Raw genomic sequence first — 19,083 nt, 5'->3', positions numbered from 1 at the left:
TGTGGGTGTTGCCAAAAGATAATAACATTTGAGTCAGTGGTCTGGGGAAGGTGGATTCACCCCTAATCTGGTAGGCACAATCTAATCAGCTTCCAGCAAATATAAAGTAGCCAGAAAAACTTGAAAAGGAGAGACTGGCCTAGCCCCCTAGCCTACGTCTTTCTCCTGTGCTGGGTGCTTCCTGCCCTTGGACATCGGACTCCAAGTTCTTCAGTTTTGGGACTCAGACTGGCTCTCCTTGCTCCTCAGCTTGCAGAGAGCCTATCGTGGGACCTTGTGATCATGTAAGTTAATACTTAATAAACTCCCTTTTAGATAGATAGATACATAGATAGATACATAGATAGATAGATGCATAGATACATAGGTAGATTATATAGATATAGATATAGATATAGATATAGATATGGATATATTTCCAATTAGCTCTGTCCTTCTAAGAGAACCCTAATACACCCTGTCATGTGTGCTGTCTCTCTCCTGCAGGGACCCTGGCTGTTAAACCAACTCATCCTTAAGGTCACAAACACCTCCATCTTTTAATCATCAGTGTAGGGAAAGTATGCTGGACCATTAACCACCTTGGCCCAGAAGTGACACTCATCACTTCCTCTTACATTCCATTGGCCATGCATGTAGGTGCAAGGAGGTGGGGAGATATTGCCTTGGCTAAGTCACAAACATCTCCCCTGGTCTTTGCTGTCCTACCATGCTAGGTCCTCCTGTTGTATACTTCCTTATTAGCATCTCTTCATACTCTTTCTTCATAACATTCACCGGAATTATAATTTTTCATGTAATGAGTGATTATTTGATTAATATCTGCTCTCTCCCCTGGATAGTAATCTTCATTAAAGGAGAGACCCCATCTGTTTCTCACTATTGAATCTGACATGTAGTACAGGATCTGGTGCACAGTAGAGACACTCACTAAATCTTTATTGAACAAACTGAGGGATGAAAATGTCTCTCACTACCACAAATAGAGGACAGATTCATGATCCAGAAAATATGGTAAAAATCTGTTACCTTGCTGAGAGGCCACCTTATATCAGCATAAGTCCTCTCCAACCTAGTTAAATTAAGACTCTTTCAAAGGATGACTTTCTTTTGACCTTGCCATATTCTCCCTATATTAGCATCCAGTTACGTCTTGTGGACAATTACCTTCTAGAGAGGGAATTCATCCTCAGCTGCCTGTTGGATACACAGGCAGTGACGGTAGACATGGCTCTTTTTTGGCTTATACATAGTGGCACCCGAAAATAGTATGAAATCCCTGGCAGGACTAACTGGGAAAAGTCAACAACTGGTCCATGTAATCGTGGCCAAATGTCCTGGGAATTTATTGGTAAGAAAAGTTTTAAAAATATTAGAAAAAAAGAGTTATCATTTTGCTTTCCAGATTATTTTAATTACATGTTCTTGTGGCTTCCTGGGCAAAGAAATCCTGAAAAATGCTTGGACAGAGCTTACATAGCTCCAAGTAGATCCAAAACTATTCATTTGGATTTAGTAGGTTAAAATTAACAAGGAATATATAGATCCTTATAAAACTATGAAACAAAATTACCCTTGAATAAAAGAGCAAAAATAAATACAGTCATCTGTTGGTATACACGGGGAATTGGTTCCAGGAATCCCCTTGGATACCCAAATCCTTGGATGCTCAAGTCCCTTATATAAAATAGTGTGGTATTTGCATATGACATATGCACATCCTCCTGAATACCTTAAGGAGGCTCTAGATTACTTATAATACCTAGTACAATGTAAGTGCGTTGTACTATATTGTTTAGGGAATAATGACAAAAAAAAGTGTCCATACATGTTCAGTACAGACACAACCACCCATCTTTTTTCCAAGTATTTTTGTTCCACAGTTGGCTGTGTCCATGACGTAGAACCCACAGAAACAGAGCACATGAATATGGAGGACCTATTGTAATCTACTACTTCTTGTATACTTATTATATGCTATGCCTGTTTAGTACTGTGTAGGCATTACCTTTTAAACTTGTGATAACAATTATTATTTTCTCCATTTTGTAGATAAGGAGGCTGAGAATCAGAGATGAGATTTTAAAAATTATCTAAGTTGAATCCTATACTATTAGCCACTCTCTCAACTTCAATTCTTTTTTTTTAAATTTTGTTATTATTATACTTTAAGTTTTAGGGTACATGTGCACAATGTGCAGGTTTGTTACATATGTATACATGTGCCATGTTGGTGTACTTCACCCATTAACTCGTCATTTACCATTAGGTATATCTCCTAATGCTATCCCTCCCCCCTCCCCCCACCCCACAACAGTCCCCAGAGTGTGATGTTCCCCTTCCTGTGTCCATGTGTTCTCGTTGTTCAATTCCCACCTATGAGTGAGAACATGCGGTGTTTGGTTTTTTGTCCTTGTGATAGTTTGCTGAGAATGATGATTTCCAGTTTCATCCATGTCCCTACAAAGGACATGAACTCATCATTTTTTATGACTGCATAGTATTCCATGCTGTATATGTGCCACATTTTCTTAATCCAGTCTATTGTTGTCTCAACTTCAATTCTAAATTATTATTTGTTCTATTCAGACTAGAGTAATACTGGCCACATTTAGTCTTATTTTTCACTCCAGCTTTTTATAATTGTCTTCAAATATGAAGGTTTTGATTATCCCACAATTTGTTCCTCAAGTGATATCAATTATTTACTAATTCTTCTTTATTTTTTGAGCACATCAGTGGCTGCTCTGAATTGCAATACCTGTTATTGTTGTATGCCTTATATTCCTATGTTCTGTGTCCTACTTCCACAGCCATCACTCCTTCCTGCCCTCATTTTATTCCATCTTTAGTCAGCTCACTAGACAGCACAAAACCACATGTGGCTCAAGCTCCTGCACAGTATCATGTGCTTCATCATTACTGTTGGCTGCCACAGGTTGCCAACCCCCATAGACTGCATCCAGTACCCAGATCTTCCAATATCCAAACTATAGACTGACAGGTTAACTGAGCAACTTCTGGGCAGTAACAGAAAGAGGAGGCTGCACAGACTTTTGCAATGCATCGCATCTCCTACTCCAGCTTTTATCAGAGAAGAAAATGTCCAAAGCATCTCAAGGACTACAGAAGACATCCTCTTATGGCCTTTGCAGCTTGGACTTAAATCTTGTTCAGATACTTAGCACTTTCATTATGGCAGGAAAATTCTGCAGTGATAGCTCCTTCTGAGACAGAACTCTACATCTGCTGTGCAGTGAAACTTGCTTGCACCCAGAGGGTTGCCTGTATTTAAATAATACAGAATTAATGCTTATGAGCACATTCTGCTTGGTCTTCTGGCAGAGGACAGAAAAACTTATTACCAACCGTTTAACCACCCTTCTACCAGTTCTATAACTATTTTCCTCTCTAATTAGAGAATATTCAAAACATATGATCATGCTTAGCTTCTCTCCTCACAATTAACCCTGGTTTAGACCTGGACATGATCACTCAGCTCTAGATCCTTAAACACTCCTTCATTCATTCACCAATGTGCCAAGCACTGCCAGGTGCTGAGAATGCAAAGATGAATAGAGCAGGACTGTCTGGGAGGAGGAATAGGCGTTAATAAAGAAGTACAATCATGTGCTACAGTGGCAATAATAGAATTATATAAGGGCACAGTGTGAGCAGAAGGACAAAGAGGCTACTTTACCGCAGGGTCTGGAAAGATTTCACTGAGGTGACCTGGAAATTGAAAAGTGAGTCAATATTGTGCCATTTAAATGATGGTAAATGCAGGAGCTCCAGGAAGTATGGACAAAGGCATCTAAGAATGATAGAGCCAGTTGCATACGGAAGGTAGCAAATTGCATCAGGAGCATGATGTGAGTATTAGAGGTAGAAGTGGGGCATGGTTAAGACATGAACATGGGAAGAGCAAAATCTGGAGAAACTGACAGATGCTTGATCATAAATAGTCTTTTGTGCAAGACTTGGCTTGATTCTTCAGCAAAGAAGAATCATCAGAAAGTTTTAAATAGAAGGATTATTTCATAGGATTATGTCATAGTTGCATTTCAGCAACATCATACTAGTGGCATGGATTGGAGGGCCACAACATCAAAGGTAACAGAACCTAGTAATTCCTAACCAGCATCAGTCCCCTCTCCCTTCCTCCTTCCAATCAGAACTTGCACTGATCTTGCACCATGGATAAAGGGTGGCTAAACGGTTGGTAATAAGTTTTTCTGTCCTCTGCCAGAAGACCAAGCAGAATGTGCTCATAAGCATTAATTCTGCATTATTTAAATACAGGCAGCCCTCTGGGTGCCAGCAAGTTTCACTGCACAGCAGATGTAGAGTTCTGTCTTAGGAGGAGCTATCACTGCAGAATTTTCCTGCCATAATGAAAGTGGCAGGAATTGAGTATTTACCCTCCTGTATGTGTTTAACCATCTGCAGATCCAGAGAGGGGATCTTGATTGGTTTAGGGCAATCATAAGTGGTTCTATTCCTCTTGCCAATGATGGGTTTAGGCTTGGGCATGTGATATGACTTTCTTTATGAGTCTACTGAGAAAGACTACTTGGGAAAGATTTCCTCCCTCTTAAACAGACACACAGAAAACATGGATTAAAACACCATGAAGTCCCATTACCTTTGACTGTTTTAGCCAATTTGAGTAGGGATTTTTCCTATTTCAAGTCAAAGATATCTTAACTGGTACAAGCAGGAAAAGTAGTTGCAAAACTTTTGGAATACTCCAGGAAAGATACAATAAGAATGAGAACTAGGGACTTGCTGTGGGACAGAAGAAGTGAAAAGGTTGCAGAAATGCTGAGACCATTGAATCTAAGGGATTTAGACTTGAAAGAAGACTAAAAGTATAGATTGACTCCTAGGTTCCTGGTTTGAGTGGCTGGTTATAATGCCTTCTGGTTTTGCCTCATGCCAGAAGAGAACGCTTGCCTTGCTATTTAGCAGAGGGGTCCTAGAAATTGCTTGCACTGATCTTTGAATCCTGGAACTGGGTTTTATTGCTGCTGCTGCTGCTGCTGCTGTTCCTGCTATGTTCGCTACTGCCTGCGGAACTTGTTGCAATGGTTTCTTCTAGGTCCTCATATCGTTCATTAGCACAAAAAACAGTGCACAGTTCGTTTATGCCATGTGCCTCCTATAGTGGAATTTCCTTATTTCTGTCAAGGCAGAGAAAGCACTGCAACACCTACTTGATGCTCATGCATGTGTACCCTTGAAGTGTAAGGGAGTTAATACCCAGTGAGGGAATACTTTGACCAATGGGAGATGGCAGCTAATGAATAAATCATTTTCCCTTTCTCCCCTTGGAAGAACTATTTGAGGATGAAGTAGCTTCATGTTGCCCCTTTGAAGATGTCCTGACACCAAGCAATCAGTTTTTCATAAAGCTGTGGCCTGCTCGGTAATATACTGCCTTCTACTTGCTCTCCCTCCTTCCCTGCCTCACTCTCCTTTCTCCTACTCCTGTTTTCCTGAGACTAATACTCCCTGATAAAGTGCCAGCCCAGAAGCCTTTGCCTCATGCTCTGCAATTTAGGGAATCTAGGCTAAGAAATTGGTGGTAGTTACAGGAAAATCAACATGTTTATTGACATTTCCCTGTGATTCTGTCTTTTTCTGGGTTTCTGGAACTTCTCAATTCCAAAGCTAAGCCACCACTCTGAAGTTAAAGTGGACATGCCAATACTACAGACTCAGGAAATTAAGTGAAAAGAGATTTAGGCAGAAGCTCTAAATTCATCAGAATTTTTCTGGTTCAGTGTCAAAAAAGACCAGGGTCTAGTACACTCAGCCCTCAGCATCTGTGAGTTCTGCATCCAAGGATTCAACCAATACATCAAAAATATTAAAAAAAAACACCCCATAAAAATAACAATACAACAATTAAAATAATACAAATAAAAATACAGTAAAAATTATTCATATAGCATTTACACTGTATTAGATATTAATCTAGAGATGATTTAAAGCATACAGGAGGATGTGCATAGATTGTATGCAAATGTCATGCCATTTTATACAAGAAACTTGAGCACCCACAAATTTTAATTTGGGGGGTATGTGTGTGTCCTGGAACCAAACTCCCATGGATACCAAGGGATGAAAATACAATATTTTGAAGAGCTTATTAGTTGGTTGCTTCATCCAATTGAACTGCTTTTTAATGATCTTATCCTCTTTATTTATTTACATTCTTAGTCTGCAAGCAGACAATAAAACAAAGTCATCTATTTTAGATATTACTATGTCATACAGAGCCTTCTATATAAGCCTTTAGAAAGTCAGTAGTTGCCCCAAATTGGCCCTTCATGGCACTGTCTTAGAGGAAGAGTGAAAGTGTTGGAAATTCAACTCTAGGAACTTTCTAAAATGCTTTGCGTTCAGTGGCTAGGCAATCCACCAGGCAGAAGTTAATTTCAATGAAATCCTGTAAGTGAAGTGTTAATCCATCAAGTCCCTCTTTTTTCTAACCCTCTCCCACACACAGCTAGTGCACTGAGAATATCACCTTATCAACCTGTCCCTACCTTAATGAGTTTGCAAAGGTAATATATAGTGCCATTTACCAAATATTTCTGTTTCTTCTCATAGGCAGATGTAGATTTGCATTTCCCTGCTTTGTTGAAATTAGGAGTGACCATATGACTTGCTTTGGCCAACGTAATGTAGTTATAAGTAACACTGGCCACTTTCAGGTGGAAGATTTAAGAACTAGCTGTGTGATTTGCTAGGTCCTCCTTTTCTCTACAACAGGAACTAGTAGTGCTTTTCATGAAGGCTGTTCCATCAGCCTGGGTCCTGGAGTGAGAATGATACTGGTTAGAGAAATAAAGCTCTGTTGGATTAAGCCACTGACATTTAGGAGTTGATTGTTACAGCAGCATAGCCCTGACTCACAAGCCTGGATAAGCTGTATCTTTGAGGGTCCGATGATTTCATGATTTCTGATTCTGATTCCCCAGTTGCATGTGCAGCATTCCAGAGCTGTGCTGAGACTCTCCAAGAAGTTGCTTACTAAATTTTTACAGCCACCATGTGGTTAAGTGTTCTTACCACAATTTAAAATTAACCTCAAAAAGATCAAGGTCACATGTCACCATCTTGAAAGGAGCAGAGATGTGCTTTGAGTGCAAATATCTTGGTTAGAAAGCCACCTATTGCATTGTACCCTAAAGCCCTCAGCTTCCTTTTTCACAATTACCCTAAAAATCAGTCTGTGACCAATGCTTATTCACAGTCTTCTTGGCTCTCCTGGAGAGCTGCACTTTGCTTTCATACCAAATGAAAGCATTTTCTTTTGCTAACTCTGGCATCTTTCTCCAGTAACCTTTCAGGAAGCAAATCTACTCAAGCTCAGGATGCTGGCACAGATATACTCCTGCTTCACTCACAGGCAGAAGATCTGTTCGGAGGGTCCCCTTTGGGCTTAAGGGACCAAAGAGATCAGTTAAACCTAGACTCATTTCCTATCACTTTATCTTTACCTTTATTACAGAGAATTAGTCTCAGGAATGAGTTATTGTGATATCTAACTTAATGAAACGAGTCTCTATACTGCATTGAATAGTGTCTACCTCCCCAAAATTCATGTCTATCCAGAACCTGTGAATGTGGCCTTATTTGGAAATAGGGTCTTTACAGATGTAATCAAGTTAAGATAAGGTTATAATGAATTAGGGTGGGCCCTAAATCCCATATGGCTGGTGTCACTATGAGAGGAGAGAAATTTACACAGAAACACGTACTGGGAGAATGCCATGTAGCAACAGAGGCAGCAATTGGAATGATGCATCTATAAGCCAAGGAGCACCAAAGACTGCCAGCAACCAGCAGAAGCCAGGAAGAGGTAAGGAAGGATCCTCTCCTAAAGCCTTAAGAGGGAGCATGGCCCTGCAGACATCTTGATTTTGGACTTCTAGCCTCCAGAACAATGAGAGAGCAAATTTCAGTTGCACTTAGCTACTAACTTCATGGTAATTTGTTATGGTAGCCCTGGAAAACTGAATCAGACTTAAAATCCCAAGGTATAGAAAAAAATTTTATATATATATATATATATATATATATATATATATATATATATGTAAGCAGATACTGTTTTTTACCATCACAGCCCGCTACCCTCACATTCCAAAAATCACATAGCAAAATGTCAGTTTATCAACCTAGAACATAAAACAAATGACTTTCTGTCACCCCTAAAATCATCCTGCAGTACAGGCTTCGCATACAGACAGACCTGAGTTTGCATGTAGCTCTGCCATGTAGCAGTTGTTTATGCTAAAGCAAGTTAGTTAACTTTCTGTAGCTCCAATCTCTTTGTCTACACTATTAGCCTAACAATATGTATTGCATTTGTATTGCATTTGTTTGTTGTACAGCGCAGTGGGCATTTGCCATTCTTTGGTGCCTCTCAGCATCAGAACTCCCTTCCTATGTTTGGTGAATGCCCCACATTCTAAGGCAGCACCAGCCTCTTACTAGGGAAGCGAAGGTGTCAGCTAAAGCACAAGCATGACCCAGGCTCCACCAGGAAGACGTGCTTTCCATGGGAGCTCAGACAGTGAAGATGTAGGGACTATATGGAGTCCACTATGGTGAGGTCACAGTAACCTCCAGACCCTAGAGCATCAGAGGGAAAGTTCTTAGGACAACACTCAAGATTGGTATTTAGTGAAAGCTGTGCACATTGCAGTGCCTATGTCTGGCTGCACTGCTGTCTTCCTGAGATCAATTCTGCAACATGATTTTGAAAATTATTCCAGATATGTAGCTTCTAAGGCTCATTATCTGATGTTCCTATAACCTTTAAGGAAATCCTTTCACCCCACCTTAAATTAGTAGAATTAGTTTCTGATGCTGGCAACTAAGAACCTTGACTAACACACAAAGATTAAATTAGATAGGATATGTGAAGCCCCTAGCAGGAATCATAAGTAATTTCCCTTTCTTTCTATTCCTACCCACAGGCTCTGAACAAGGATTCTGCTAACACAGGGTTAATATCTATGCTGGTCAAGAAGTAGAGGGTCAGTAGAAATGGAAGGAAGCAAGCACTTACAGATAGCACTGTGTGGCAGATCTAGGCTATAGCCTTTATTCCAGTCAGTGATGAAGGTCAGGCCTCATTAGTGTGTGCAGTGTGTTAAAGTGAGGGTGGATTTCAGAACAGGATTAGAAATGGACTCAAAGGCCTTTGACCAAACTGATGATATGCCCACACCAAAGAAAACTCACATCAGAAGAACCAAAGCTCAGGCTCTGCAAATCTGAATATCAGCTGACAGTCTGAACAGGTTGCTTTCCATGTTTGTTGTTATTTATGTTTTCTTTTAAGCTTTCAAATCCCTAAATCCCTTCTGCCTAAGCCAAACTCACATTTGGGTGCACTAAGCAGCTGTTGCAACTGGGGATTCTCTCCTCTGTGAAAACACTGATTTAAAAAAATAATAAGCTCTCAGCTCCTGCTCACTCTCACAAGTTTCCGGCAACTGGTGCCCTGACAAATGAAGTGTCAAAACATTTTCAAATTAAAACCCCACAGCTCGCACAGCCCCATACCCTCAGCAGGATGGACTTTCCCTGCTTGTGCCCAGTGCACACTTGAAGAAACTAAAAATAGCCAGATGGCAATTAACAGAAACTCCAAGAAGGGGAGATGGGTTGGATTCTAGTGGGGTCAGTTTCCTGGAAGGATTCCAAATGGAGTTCTCAGCCAGCAGTGTGCTCTGGCCAAGAAAGGATTTTCATTAAAACTACGTGGAGGAGGCAGAATGAAAATGAAAAAATCAAGATTTGGAAGCTTTAAAGTTATAGCAGAGGTGGAAACCCATGACCATCAATAATAATAATCCTTGCTAATATAGAGTTCATAGACACTGTATCATCTTGAACTTGTAAGAGCTCTAGAAAGTAGCTACTATTCTTATCATTTTCCTACTTTCATAGATAAAGAAGCCAAAGCCCAGAGACTGTAGACAACCTGCCCAAGATCTCAAGACAAACAGGACAAAGGTCTATGGCAGGTATATGGTAAGTGGTCAAGCAGGAGTTTCAACTCAGCTCTCCGGCTCCAGAACTCATGAATCTAACCATTGTGCAAGGCAACCTCATGTATTCATGGGGATGTTTAAGTAACCAAAATGTTTTTATCCCATCCTTAGGCCTGGAGAAACAAAAATCTCCCTTAGCAATTTTAGCCAACCTTCCCATGGGCAATGCCTTTCGGGGATTATGTGTGCAGGCTCCAAAGTTAGACTAAGAGGGTCTTATTCTGGTCTTTTTATTTCTAGTTGCATAAAATCAGGTAAATTATCAACCTTCCTGGGCCTTTATTCTTTCATTTCTAAAAGGGCAATAATATTAGTATTTATCTCATAAAGCTGTGATGAAGATTAAAAGAAATGGTGTGTGGAAAGCCCTTAGCATGGTGCTTGCCCATACTAAGCTCCTCAGTAAATGATAGCTATTGTTATTGATCATTCTAAACCCCTATGCTTTTAGGCAGTAAATTTCAATGCCCTTTTAAATAGTCAATTTCAATGAGAAAGAATACAAGGATTTAGTGAAAAAGGAGCATCCTCCACAGACTCCCAGACATTATTCCAGAATGCTCTTCCGTATGATGTAAGCAAACAAAAAAAGGACTAAAAAAGATTTTGCATTTGTGATAGATTTGGTGGATTTGGAGTGAGGGGTTCCAACCATCCTGGTTTGCTCAGAACCAGGGGATTCCTGGGTCACTAAAGTAGGGTCAGTTTTCTCTTTCTATTTTCAGAAGGGAGGAAATATTTACTCCCAGGAGAGGGCAGTAATGGAATTAAGAGTGGTCATTTACCCTCCCTCTTTTTTCCTCTTAGCAGGAATGATTCACCTTGATGATGACACTGGGAAATAGGATGGAGCAAGCATAGTGCATGAGCTTGGGAGGGGTCGGCCTGCCCACTCCAAACCAAGTGTGTGCCCTTGAGTCCCCCATGTGAGAACCTTATGGGGCAGGCTCTGGACTTCTTGGGAGACCAGTTGTTCAGCATGTAAGTGAGTGGAAAAGTTCGGTTTGGGAGCAGAAGATTTAGGAAACTGCATTTGGCCATATGTCTGAACTCTGTTCTCCAAACAGCAACAATAACGTTGATATTGTGATTTCTTCCTGACATCTGTGTCTATTTCTAAATTGGTTCAGAACTCAAAGAAGGAAAGGGATATAATTAATTATCAACCATGTGATTAATTATCACCTTCATAACCCCTAACAGATGGATGCCTATTTCATTTCATTGGCATATGAAACTATTTCAGGCAGGCAGGGAAAGGGTATTTTGTAAAATCAAATGAAGTTAGAGCTGGGAGTGACCTTAAAGATAATCTAGTCCAATATCTTCATTGTTATAGATGAAAAGATAAAAAAATGAAATGGCCAAGTGATACGATCCATGTGAAAAGTCTGTGAAAGGCTCTTATAATGTAAGTTATTAGTGTCATTATTAGTTTAGGGAGTGGTCTTTAAACTTGTAACCAGAATTTAAAATAGATCATAGATAACATAGAAAATAGATTATAGATTAAAACTAAGTCCCTATACAGAGAGAGAATATTCCCTAAATAAAACTAATACCTCCAGGAAACATGCTCAAACCATGAAGAAGAAATCAGCAATTCAGAGCTAAATTTTATTTTAATTGGAAAAAACCTACCTTAGGTTGACAAGATTGCTTACTTACAACCTTGAAGGCCAGATAAGCTCATAAATGAACTAGTTTTTCTCCTTTGTCTTCATCCTGCCCATCTATCCTAGCAGATCCTCTTTACCGGGAATGTTTACTTCGTAACTGTTAACCAGGCATGTCCCACTGGCAAAGTAAGGTTGTTTGCTGGGCACCTCAAGACATAAGATATATAAGACTCTTTGGCTAAACCCCGCCATTTCTGGTCTCACCTTTGCCTCTTACCCACTACTCTCACCCATCAGAGCACATAGAGGTGGCTTTTAGATAGTGTCCAGTCCTAGGTGGGTTGGATGAGGCCCACTTCACCCTCTCTCTCTCTCTCTTGCACTGAATTGAATACAGCTGTAACACCTGGACAGAATGCCTAGAGCAACTACTTGAGGACTCCAAAGAGTTAAGAACGTCAGGCAGATTAGGAAATGTATTAGTCCGTTCTCACGCTGCTACTAAAGACATACCTGAGACTGGGTAATTTACAAAGGAAAGAGGTTTAATTGACTCACTATTTAACATGGCTAGGGAGGCCTCAGGAAACTTGTAATCATGGCAGAAGGGGAAGCAAACACATCCTTCTTCACATGATGGCAGGAAGGAGAAGTGCCGAGCAAAAGGGGAAAAGCCTCTTATAAAACCATCACATCTCATGATAATTCATTCACTATCCCAAGAACAGCATGAGGGTAGCCACCCCATGATTAAATTACCTCCACTGGGTCCCTCCCAGGACATGTGGGGATTATGGGAACTACAATTCAAGATGAGATTTGGGTAGGGACACAGCCATACTATATCAGGAAATAAGACTGGGATTTGAAATATTACCCAACCAACAGTGAGTTTACTCCTTTTTTCCTCCATTAAACCCTGGCCTAAAATCAACACACCAGAAATGAGCACCAGGGTACAAAGAGAGCTCCTGAGACACCCTGTAGTTCTGGCTTTAGCAGAGAAAAAGTAAATTCCTAATAGTCAGGGTGTGAAAATTCTCTGTGTTTCTCTCTTCTCCTCCTCCTCTCTTCCCTCTATTTCCTTTCCTTTTCCTTCCTTCTTCCACACTCCCATCCCCAAGAATCTTGTGGTATTGGCAACGTCAGCCTGCATTAGCCAAAACTATAAGGGAAGGAAATCTTTCTCCCCATTCAGTGGAGCTGTCATTCCCAAGCCTGGGCTGGCCCCCAGTGCTTTTTTTTCTCTCTCGGTCTCTCTCTGCTTGGCCAATATGCAGGCAAAGTCATGGAAGTACATGGCAGAGTAAACTTGTTGGCAAGAGACTGAAAAGTGGTCACAGGGAACCAAAAAGTATCACGGAGAGGAAGGAGCTTGGCAAAGCAGCTCCATACAGTTTCTTTTATAAATTCCTGGGGTCATCCTCAGCCTGTGTATGCATGGATCTGGTACTAATTAGCATACCAAAACTTTGATAACTCTGCCCAGGTGCCAGGCTGACCACTGGGTGACATACACAGAGGACAGATCCAAATAGCACCGCCAAGGTTTTGAAAAATGAACTGACATAGGAAACATAGCCCTCAGAAGACCAACTATGGGGAGGCAACTTGCAGCCCAAACCCAACCAAGAAGAATTGGGAAAACCTCAATTCCTATGGGAAAAGATAATCAGCTGAAACTAACACTGCCATGACATAGAGGTCAGAATAATCTGACAAAGACTTTTAAATCAGCTATTATTTAAAAAGTTCCAACCGGCAATCATGAATACCACTAAAACCAACGGAAAATAGGAAGTGTCAGCCAAGAAACAGATGATATAACAAAGTGCCAAATGGAAATTTTGGCACTGAAAAATATGATAACCAAAATAAAAACTTCACTGATGGGCTCAATAGCAGAATGGAGATGACAAAGAATAGAAACCCATGTGCAAACCAACTTCTAGCTGGGGGCTATTTATCACTACCTTTCATGCATCTTTCCCTCTGTTTTCATTAAATATTGTTGTATAATAATACCATACAGTTGTATATACTTGTATGCGGTTGTATAATTGTATTGTATACAAGTATAACTACTGTCATGCAACAATAGTTAGTGAAAACAGAGGGAAAGATACAAGAATATTTAGTGACTTAAACCAGAAACAATTTATGAATTCTCTCAATTCTGTGGGAGGGCTGGGCAGTTTCTCTCCTGGTCTTGCTTGGATTTGTTCATTTTTCTGCATCCAGCAGGAGGGTTGGTTGGACTGGAAGACCCAAGATGGCCTTACTCACAGGTCTGGCAGTTGTTGATGCTGGCTGTTGGCTGAGGTGCTTCAGTTCTCCATGTGACCTCTGAACTCTAGCAGGCTAGACTCCTTCACAGTATGGTAATCACTGGGTTCCAAGAAATGGAGAGCAAAAGCTATAGGGCTCATTAGGGCCTAGGCTCTGGAACTCACACAACATCACCACTGTCACATTCTATTGGTCAAAGCAAGTCACAAAGCCAGCACAGAGATAAGGGCCAAAAAATTAGAATGCCTCTTAATGAGAGAAGCAGCTACATGACTATGTATGTGTGGATACAGGGAGGCATGATTATTGGAATAATTATTTCAATATTCTACCACAACCTTCCTGGGAAGTAATGCTGCAAAGCTAAAGGACCATGGATCTACAATTGTTATGTCAGTAGACTAGACTGCGAAGCTTAGAGAAGTTCAGCATTTTGCCTAAGATCACACAGCTAGTTAAGGAGAAAATTTGAAACTAGATCCCATACTGCCAAATCTTTGGACTAGCACTGTTGCCTGAGAGATAAGCTGTTGAGTGTTCTGAACAGTTTGTCTCTTTAACAGGTAGAATAACCCTGGACAACAGGTGTATAATGTGCTGGCAACCACTCATCATTCATATCCATTTCATGAAGGAAATAAATGCATGTACTTATGGAGTCTATGAAAAAATTGAAATAGAGTGTCTCATGAAGAGCTATTTATTATGTAGCAATAAAGCTCCTAAACTGTGCGATGCACCAAAACAGTGCATTCAGTCTCTCGAGTTCCTGGCACTCAAAGGTTAATAATTTTAGTGAGATAAATTCACATAACATCAAATTAACCATTAACTATTTTAAAGTATACAGTATGGTGTCATTTAATACATTCATTACGTTGGGTGACCATTAGCTTTATCTGGTTATAAGATATTTTTATCACCCCGAAAGAAAACTCTGTCCTCATTAAGCAGTCACTTCCTATTTCCCTTTCTCCCTCATCCCTGGCAACCACTAGTGCACTTTCTATCTCTATAAATTTACCTATTCTGATGCGTCACATAAATGGAATCACATGATCTTTTGTGACTGACTTCTTTCACTTAGCATTTTTTGGGGTTCATCCATGGTGATGCATGTATCAGCATTGCATCCCTTCTTATGAATAATACAAATGTGAATAATTGTCATAATATCCCATGTGTAAATATACCACATTTTGCTTATATATTCATCAGTTGATGGGCATTTGGATTGTTTCCACTTTCTGGCTATTTTGAATAGCGCTGTTACAAACATTTGTGTACAAGTATTTGTTTGAATGCCTGTTTCAAGTCTTTTGGGTGTATAGCTAGGAGGGGAATTCCTGGGTCAGATGATAATTCTACTAAAGCTTCATTTTGATTCTGGTCTTGAAAAGGTTTCTGAAATGCATGAGATTCATAACCTGCTGCCAGCATTACCTTGTCTCTAAAGTCAATGTGATTCTAGAGGATGGCTCTGTGGTAAGTGGCTATCCTCACAAAATCTTGCATCATGTTCTGCTGTTGAGAAATGCAGCCATAAAACTATAAGGGAAACAGAAAAGAGGGAGAGTAAACAACCCACAAAGTCAGCACGATCATGAGCATCTGGTTCTGACAGCCACTTTGATCAAGGAAGACATGATCTTTCACAAACAGAGAAGCTGAGGCTCTGAGAGACACAGTGACCTGGCCATGTTGGCCCTATATGCAAAGCATAGAATTCTAAGTAGATCCCAGACTTCTGACTACACAGATTCAATAGATTTGGGCCTAAATCAGAGGTTATGAGAGAGCACAAATCGAGAATAATAGACAAGTTGGGATGGTTGACACCTGCAATCCCAGAACTTCGGGAGGTTAAAGCAGGAGGATCACTTGAGCCCAAGAGTTGGAGGCTGCAGTGAGCTATAATCACACAAGTGCAATCCAGCCTAGGCAAGAGAGCGAGACCCTGTCAAAAAAAAAAAAAAAAAAAAGAAGAGTCAAGAGAGAAAAGAGCCAGGACCAAAAGGGATGGCCTGCCCTGATGAGCCCCATTAGCCTCGACAGGAAAACGGAACTTGGATAGAAATCCTGGTGGAGGTGGAAGTGGGGCAGAAGGCAGTGATTGTGGTAATCCTGATGGAAACAGAGGCAAGCCAGTTGGGTGATGTGGTGCATATAAATAGCTGAACGCTGGTAAGAAATATTATTGTTGTAATTGCCACCATTTGGTAGAGCTTTCTATGGGCCAGGTACCATGCTAAGTGCTTCACAGTTTCATCTAATTAAATTAAAGCATCATGACAATCAGATGAATTATGTTCCTCAGATGAGGAAGCTGAGGCTCAGAAAGATCCAGCAACTTGCCCAAGTCCTGACAACGTAATAAGTGGCAGAATGGGGATTTAAATCTATGTAATGCTGATGTTGCTGGCCTGGTGACCACATTTTGAGAACCACTGCAATAGAATATTAATTATCTCCTCTCCACTCACCCTGCCTAGATGTGTTCAGAGGCACACCTTGAAACAAATCAATTTATTCCACCCAGGATAACCCTCCTGACCTGGAAGTACTGTGCAGCAGATGCTTCTTCTGTCCGCTGGCTGAACACTGAGTATTCCTTTTTTTTATTTCGGCATATTTTCAAAGTATTTGCAAATGCACTGAATTCTGCAAGGATAAAAAGCACATCCATTTCTTCACCTTGGAAACCATAGAGCTCACCATTGCACTCTGTAAAAAATTCCAACTGTGAAAATATTAGAAGATGAAAATGGCACATTCATCCCTGAACACATACATGATATAAGAGATGGCAAGGCGGAAATGGGTACTATTCCGAGCTGTGACACCCTTATTTACACTTGTCAGACATATTTGCATTCAGAAATGTCAAGTGAGAGAGCACAAAGAAACACAGGCAGAGACTGGGCTCCAGAAATTCTCCCAGTGTTGTGCTTACAAAGCTCATAGATTTATACTCAGAAAGTGCTCTAGGGAAGGTGATTGTTGATGATAAGAGAAAAAAAAATATATGTGAATACAAAAAAATAGAATATATACATACATATACACACATATATTTTACATATACATTCATATAACCTCATTCTATTGTCATGACAGTTTTTTCTCTCTCATTTAGTATTATCTAGATTTATAGAGAAAAGGTAAAATAACTGGGGATATGTGAATACAAAGAAATGCTCTGTCATTTGAGGAAAGAATATAGAAGTGAAAGCTCAAAAAATTCCAGAAGTGATATTGCTGATAGATAACACACTGTTCACAGTGGCCAGTTCCTGTGACTTCTGCCTCAGAGATGCCTCCTGAATACTGCCCAGTAGTCTCTACTGTCTGTGGCCTCTTTCCACTCCACCGCAGGCACTGTGACCAGGTCTCTCCTTTATATTATAGCCTTGGCTGGATCCCTAATGCCCACACACTCTTGGTTCATGATAATCTCTTGCCCATCACATTCTAGACCCAACCTAGTATTCTAGATGATCTTGTCCAGTAACCTGTGTGCACTTTCCAGAACCCTGTCTGTGCTCTCTTCCTGCACACATGAGACCTGCCCTATGACCTCCATGCTTCCACCATGCTGAACACTTACAAATTCCCACATCAATCCAGTGCTGGCCAGGCATCTTGACTTTGAATCCCCCTATTTTTTTCTGTTAGATTATCTTTTGATGTCAAACTTCTATTCATCCTCCCAGATTCTATTCAACTAGCATTTCTTCACTGCTATATTCTGGAACATCATAGACAAAATTAGTTGCTGTAATAGAGTGGATCTCAAACTCAGCTCTAGATCCAAATCATCTAGGAAGTGTTTTTAACCCATGGATACTGGGCCCTCACCCTACATCTAGTAATTAAATGTTCTAGTGGTAGAGACAAGGCATCTCTATTTTTAAAAAAGCCTCCAGAGTGAATTCTCCTGTGGAGCCAAGGATGACAAATATCCCTCCAACCTCATGTTCTAAGCTTACCATCATCATTCATGTTATACTGAACTTATAGTTTTTTTAAAAAATCTCCATTTCTCTACCTAAATCAAGTTTTTGGGAAACTGTTTAGGGGGTGTCTTAGTCCATTTTGTGTTGCATATCAGAATACCACAGACTGGGTAATTTATAAAGAATGGTAATTAATTTCTTACAGTTCTGGAGTCTGGGAAGTCCAAGGCTGAGGAACGACATCTGGTGAGGACCTTCTTGCTGTGTCTTACCACGGCAGAAAGCAGAGTGTAAGCAAGTGCAAGAGCAAGAGACAGAGAGGGCCACTTTTATAACAACCCACTCTATTGACATTAACCATTTCATGAGAGTGGAGCCCTCATGGCTTACTCACTTCTTAAAAGTCATACTTCTTTTTTTTTTATTTTTTTGAGTCGAAGTCCACTCTTGTCACTTAGGGTAGAGTGCAATGGCACGATCTCAGCTCACTGCAACCTCCACCTCCTGGTTTCAAGCAATTCTCCTGCCTCAGCCTCCCGAGTAGCTGGAATTACAAGCGCCTGCCACCATGCCCAGCTAATTTTTGTGTTTTTAGTAGAGATGGGTTTTCACCATGTTGGCCAGGCTGGTCTTGAACTCCTGACCTGAGATGATCTACCCACCTTGGTTTCCCAAAGTGCTGGGATTATAGGCATGAGCCACCATGCCTAGCCAAAGTCACACTTATTAATACTGTTACAATGGCGATTAAATTTTAATATGAGTTTTGCAGGTGACACTTAAACCATAGCAGAAGTTTAAGCCTCATTTATTGCTAGTCTCTAGAACACAGTGCTAATGTAGCAGCCACCCCAATAAATAAGTCTGAAATGTAAATTCAATACATTTGGGAAAATGACTAATGAACTTGGTGAAACTATTTAATTTGAGAAGCAGCCCTGTAAGGCCCTGGGTCCATCCCATGTAAGGACAGATAGTTTGAAAAAAGACCTTGTTGGAAAATAAACATGCAAACACATGTAACCACTGCCCCTCCTGCACAAGGGAATGCCATCTCCTCCAAAGGACCCGGAGAGGGATAAAGGGAGGAGTTCTAGGTGGAAATGTAGATCAGGATTAGATTTACAGTATACCCTGAAC

The 19,083-nt window shown here is 40.5% G+C and overlaps 1 protein-coding gene across 1 annotated transcript in view; it reads right to left on the bottom strand.

Annotated features, from left to right (window-relative positions):
• Positions 1-19,083, bottom strand: part of LOC129043472 (histone-arginine methyltransferase CARM1-like) — a 322,921-nt gene that overhangs the window by 153,738 nt on the left and 150,100 nt on the right. The window contains 2 exon segments of the mRNA XM_063650130.1: positions 15,431-15,535; positions 16,542-16,648. Coding sequence (XP_063506200.1) covers positions 15,431-15,535; positions 16,542-16,648 — 212 coding nt within the window.

Source organism: Pongo pygmaeus, chromosome 13, assembly GCF_028885625.2.
Source record: "Pongo pygmaeus isolate AG05252 chromosome 13, NHGRI_mPonPyg2-v2.0_pri, whole genome shotgun sequence".
In the NCBI taxonomy this organism is placed as follows: domain Eukaryota; kingdom Metazoa; phylum Chordata; class Mammalia; order Primates; family Hominidae; genus Pongo; species Pongo pygmaeus.
Note: the sequence above shows the minus strand (reverse complement) of the source record. Positions and strands in the feature narration are given on the sequence as shown.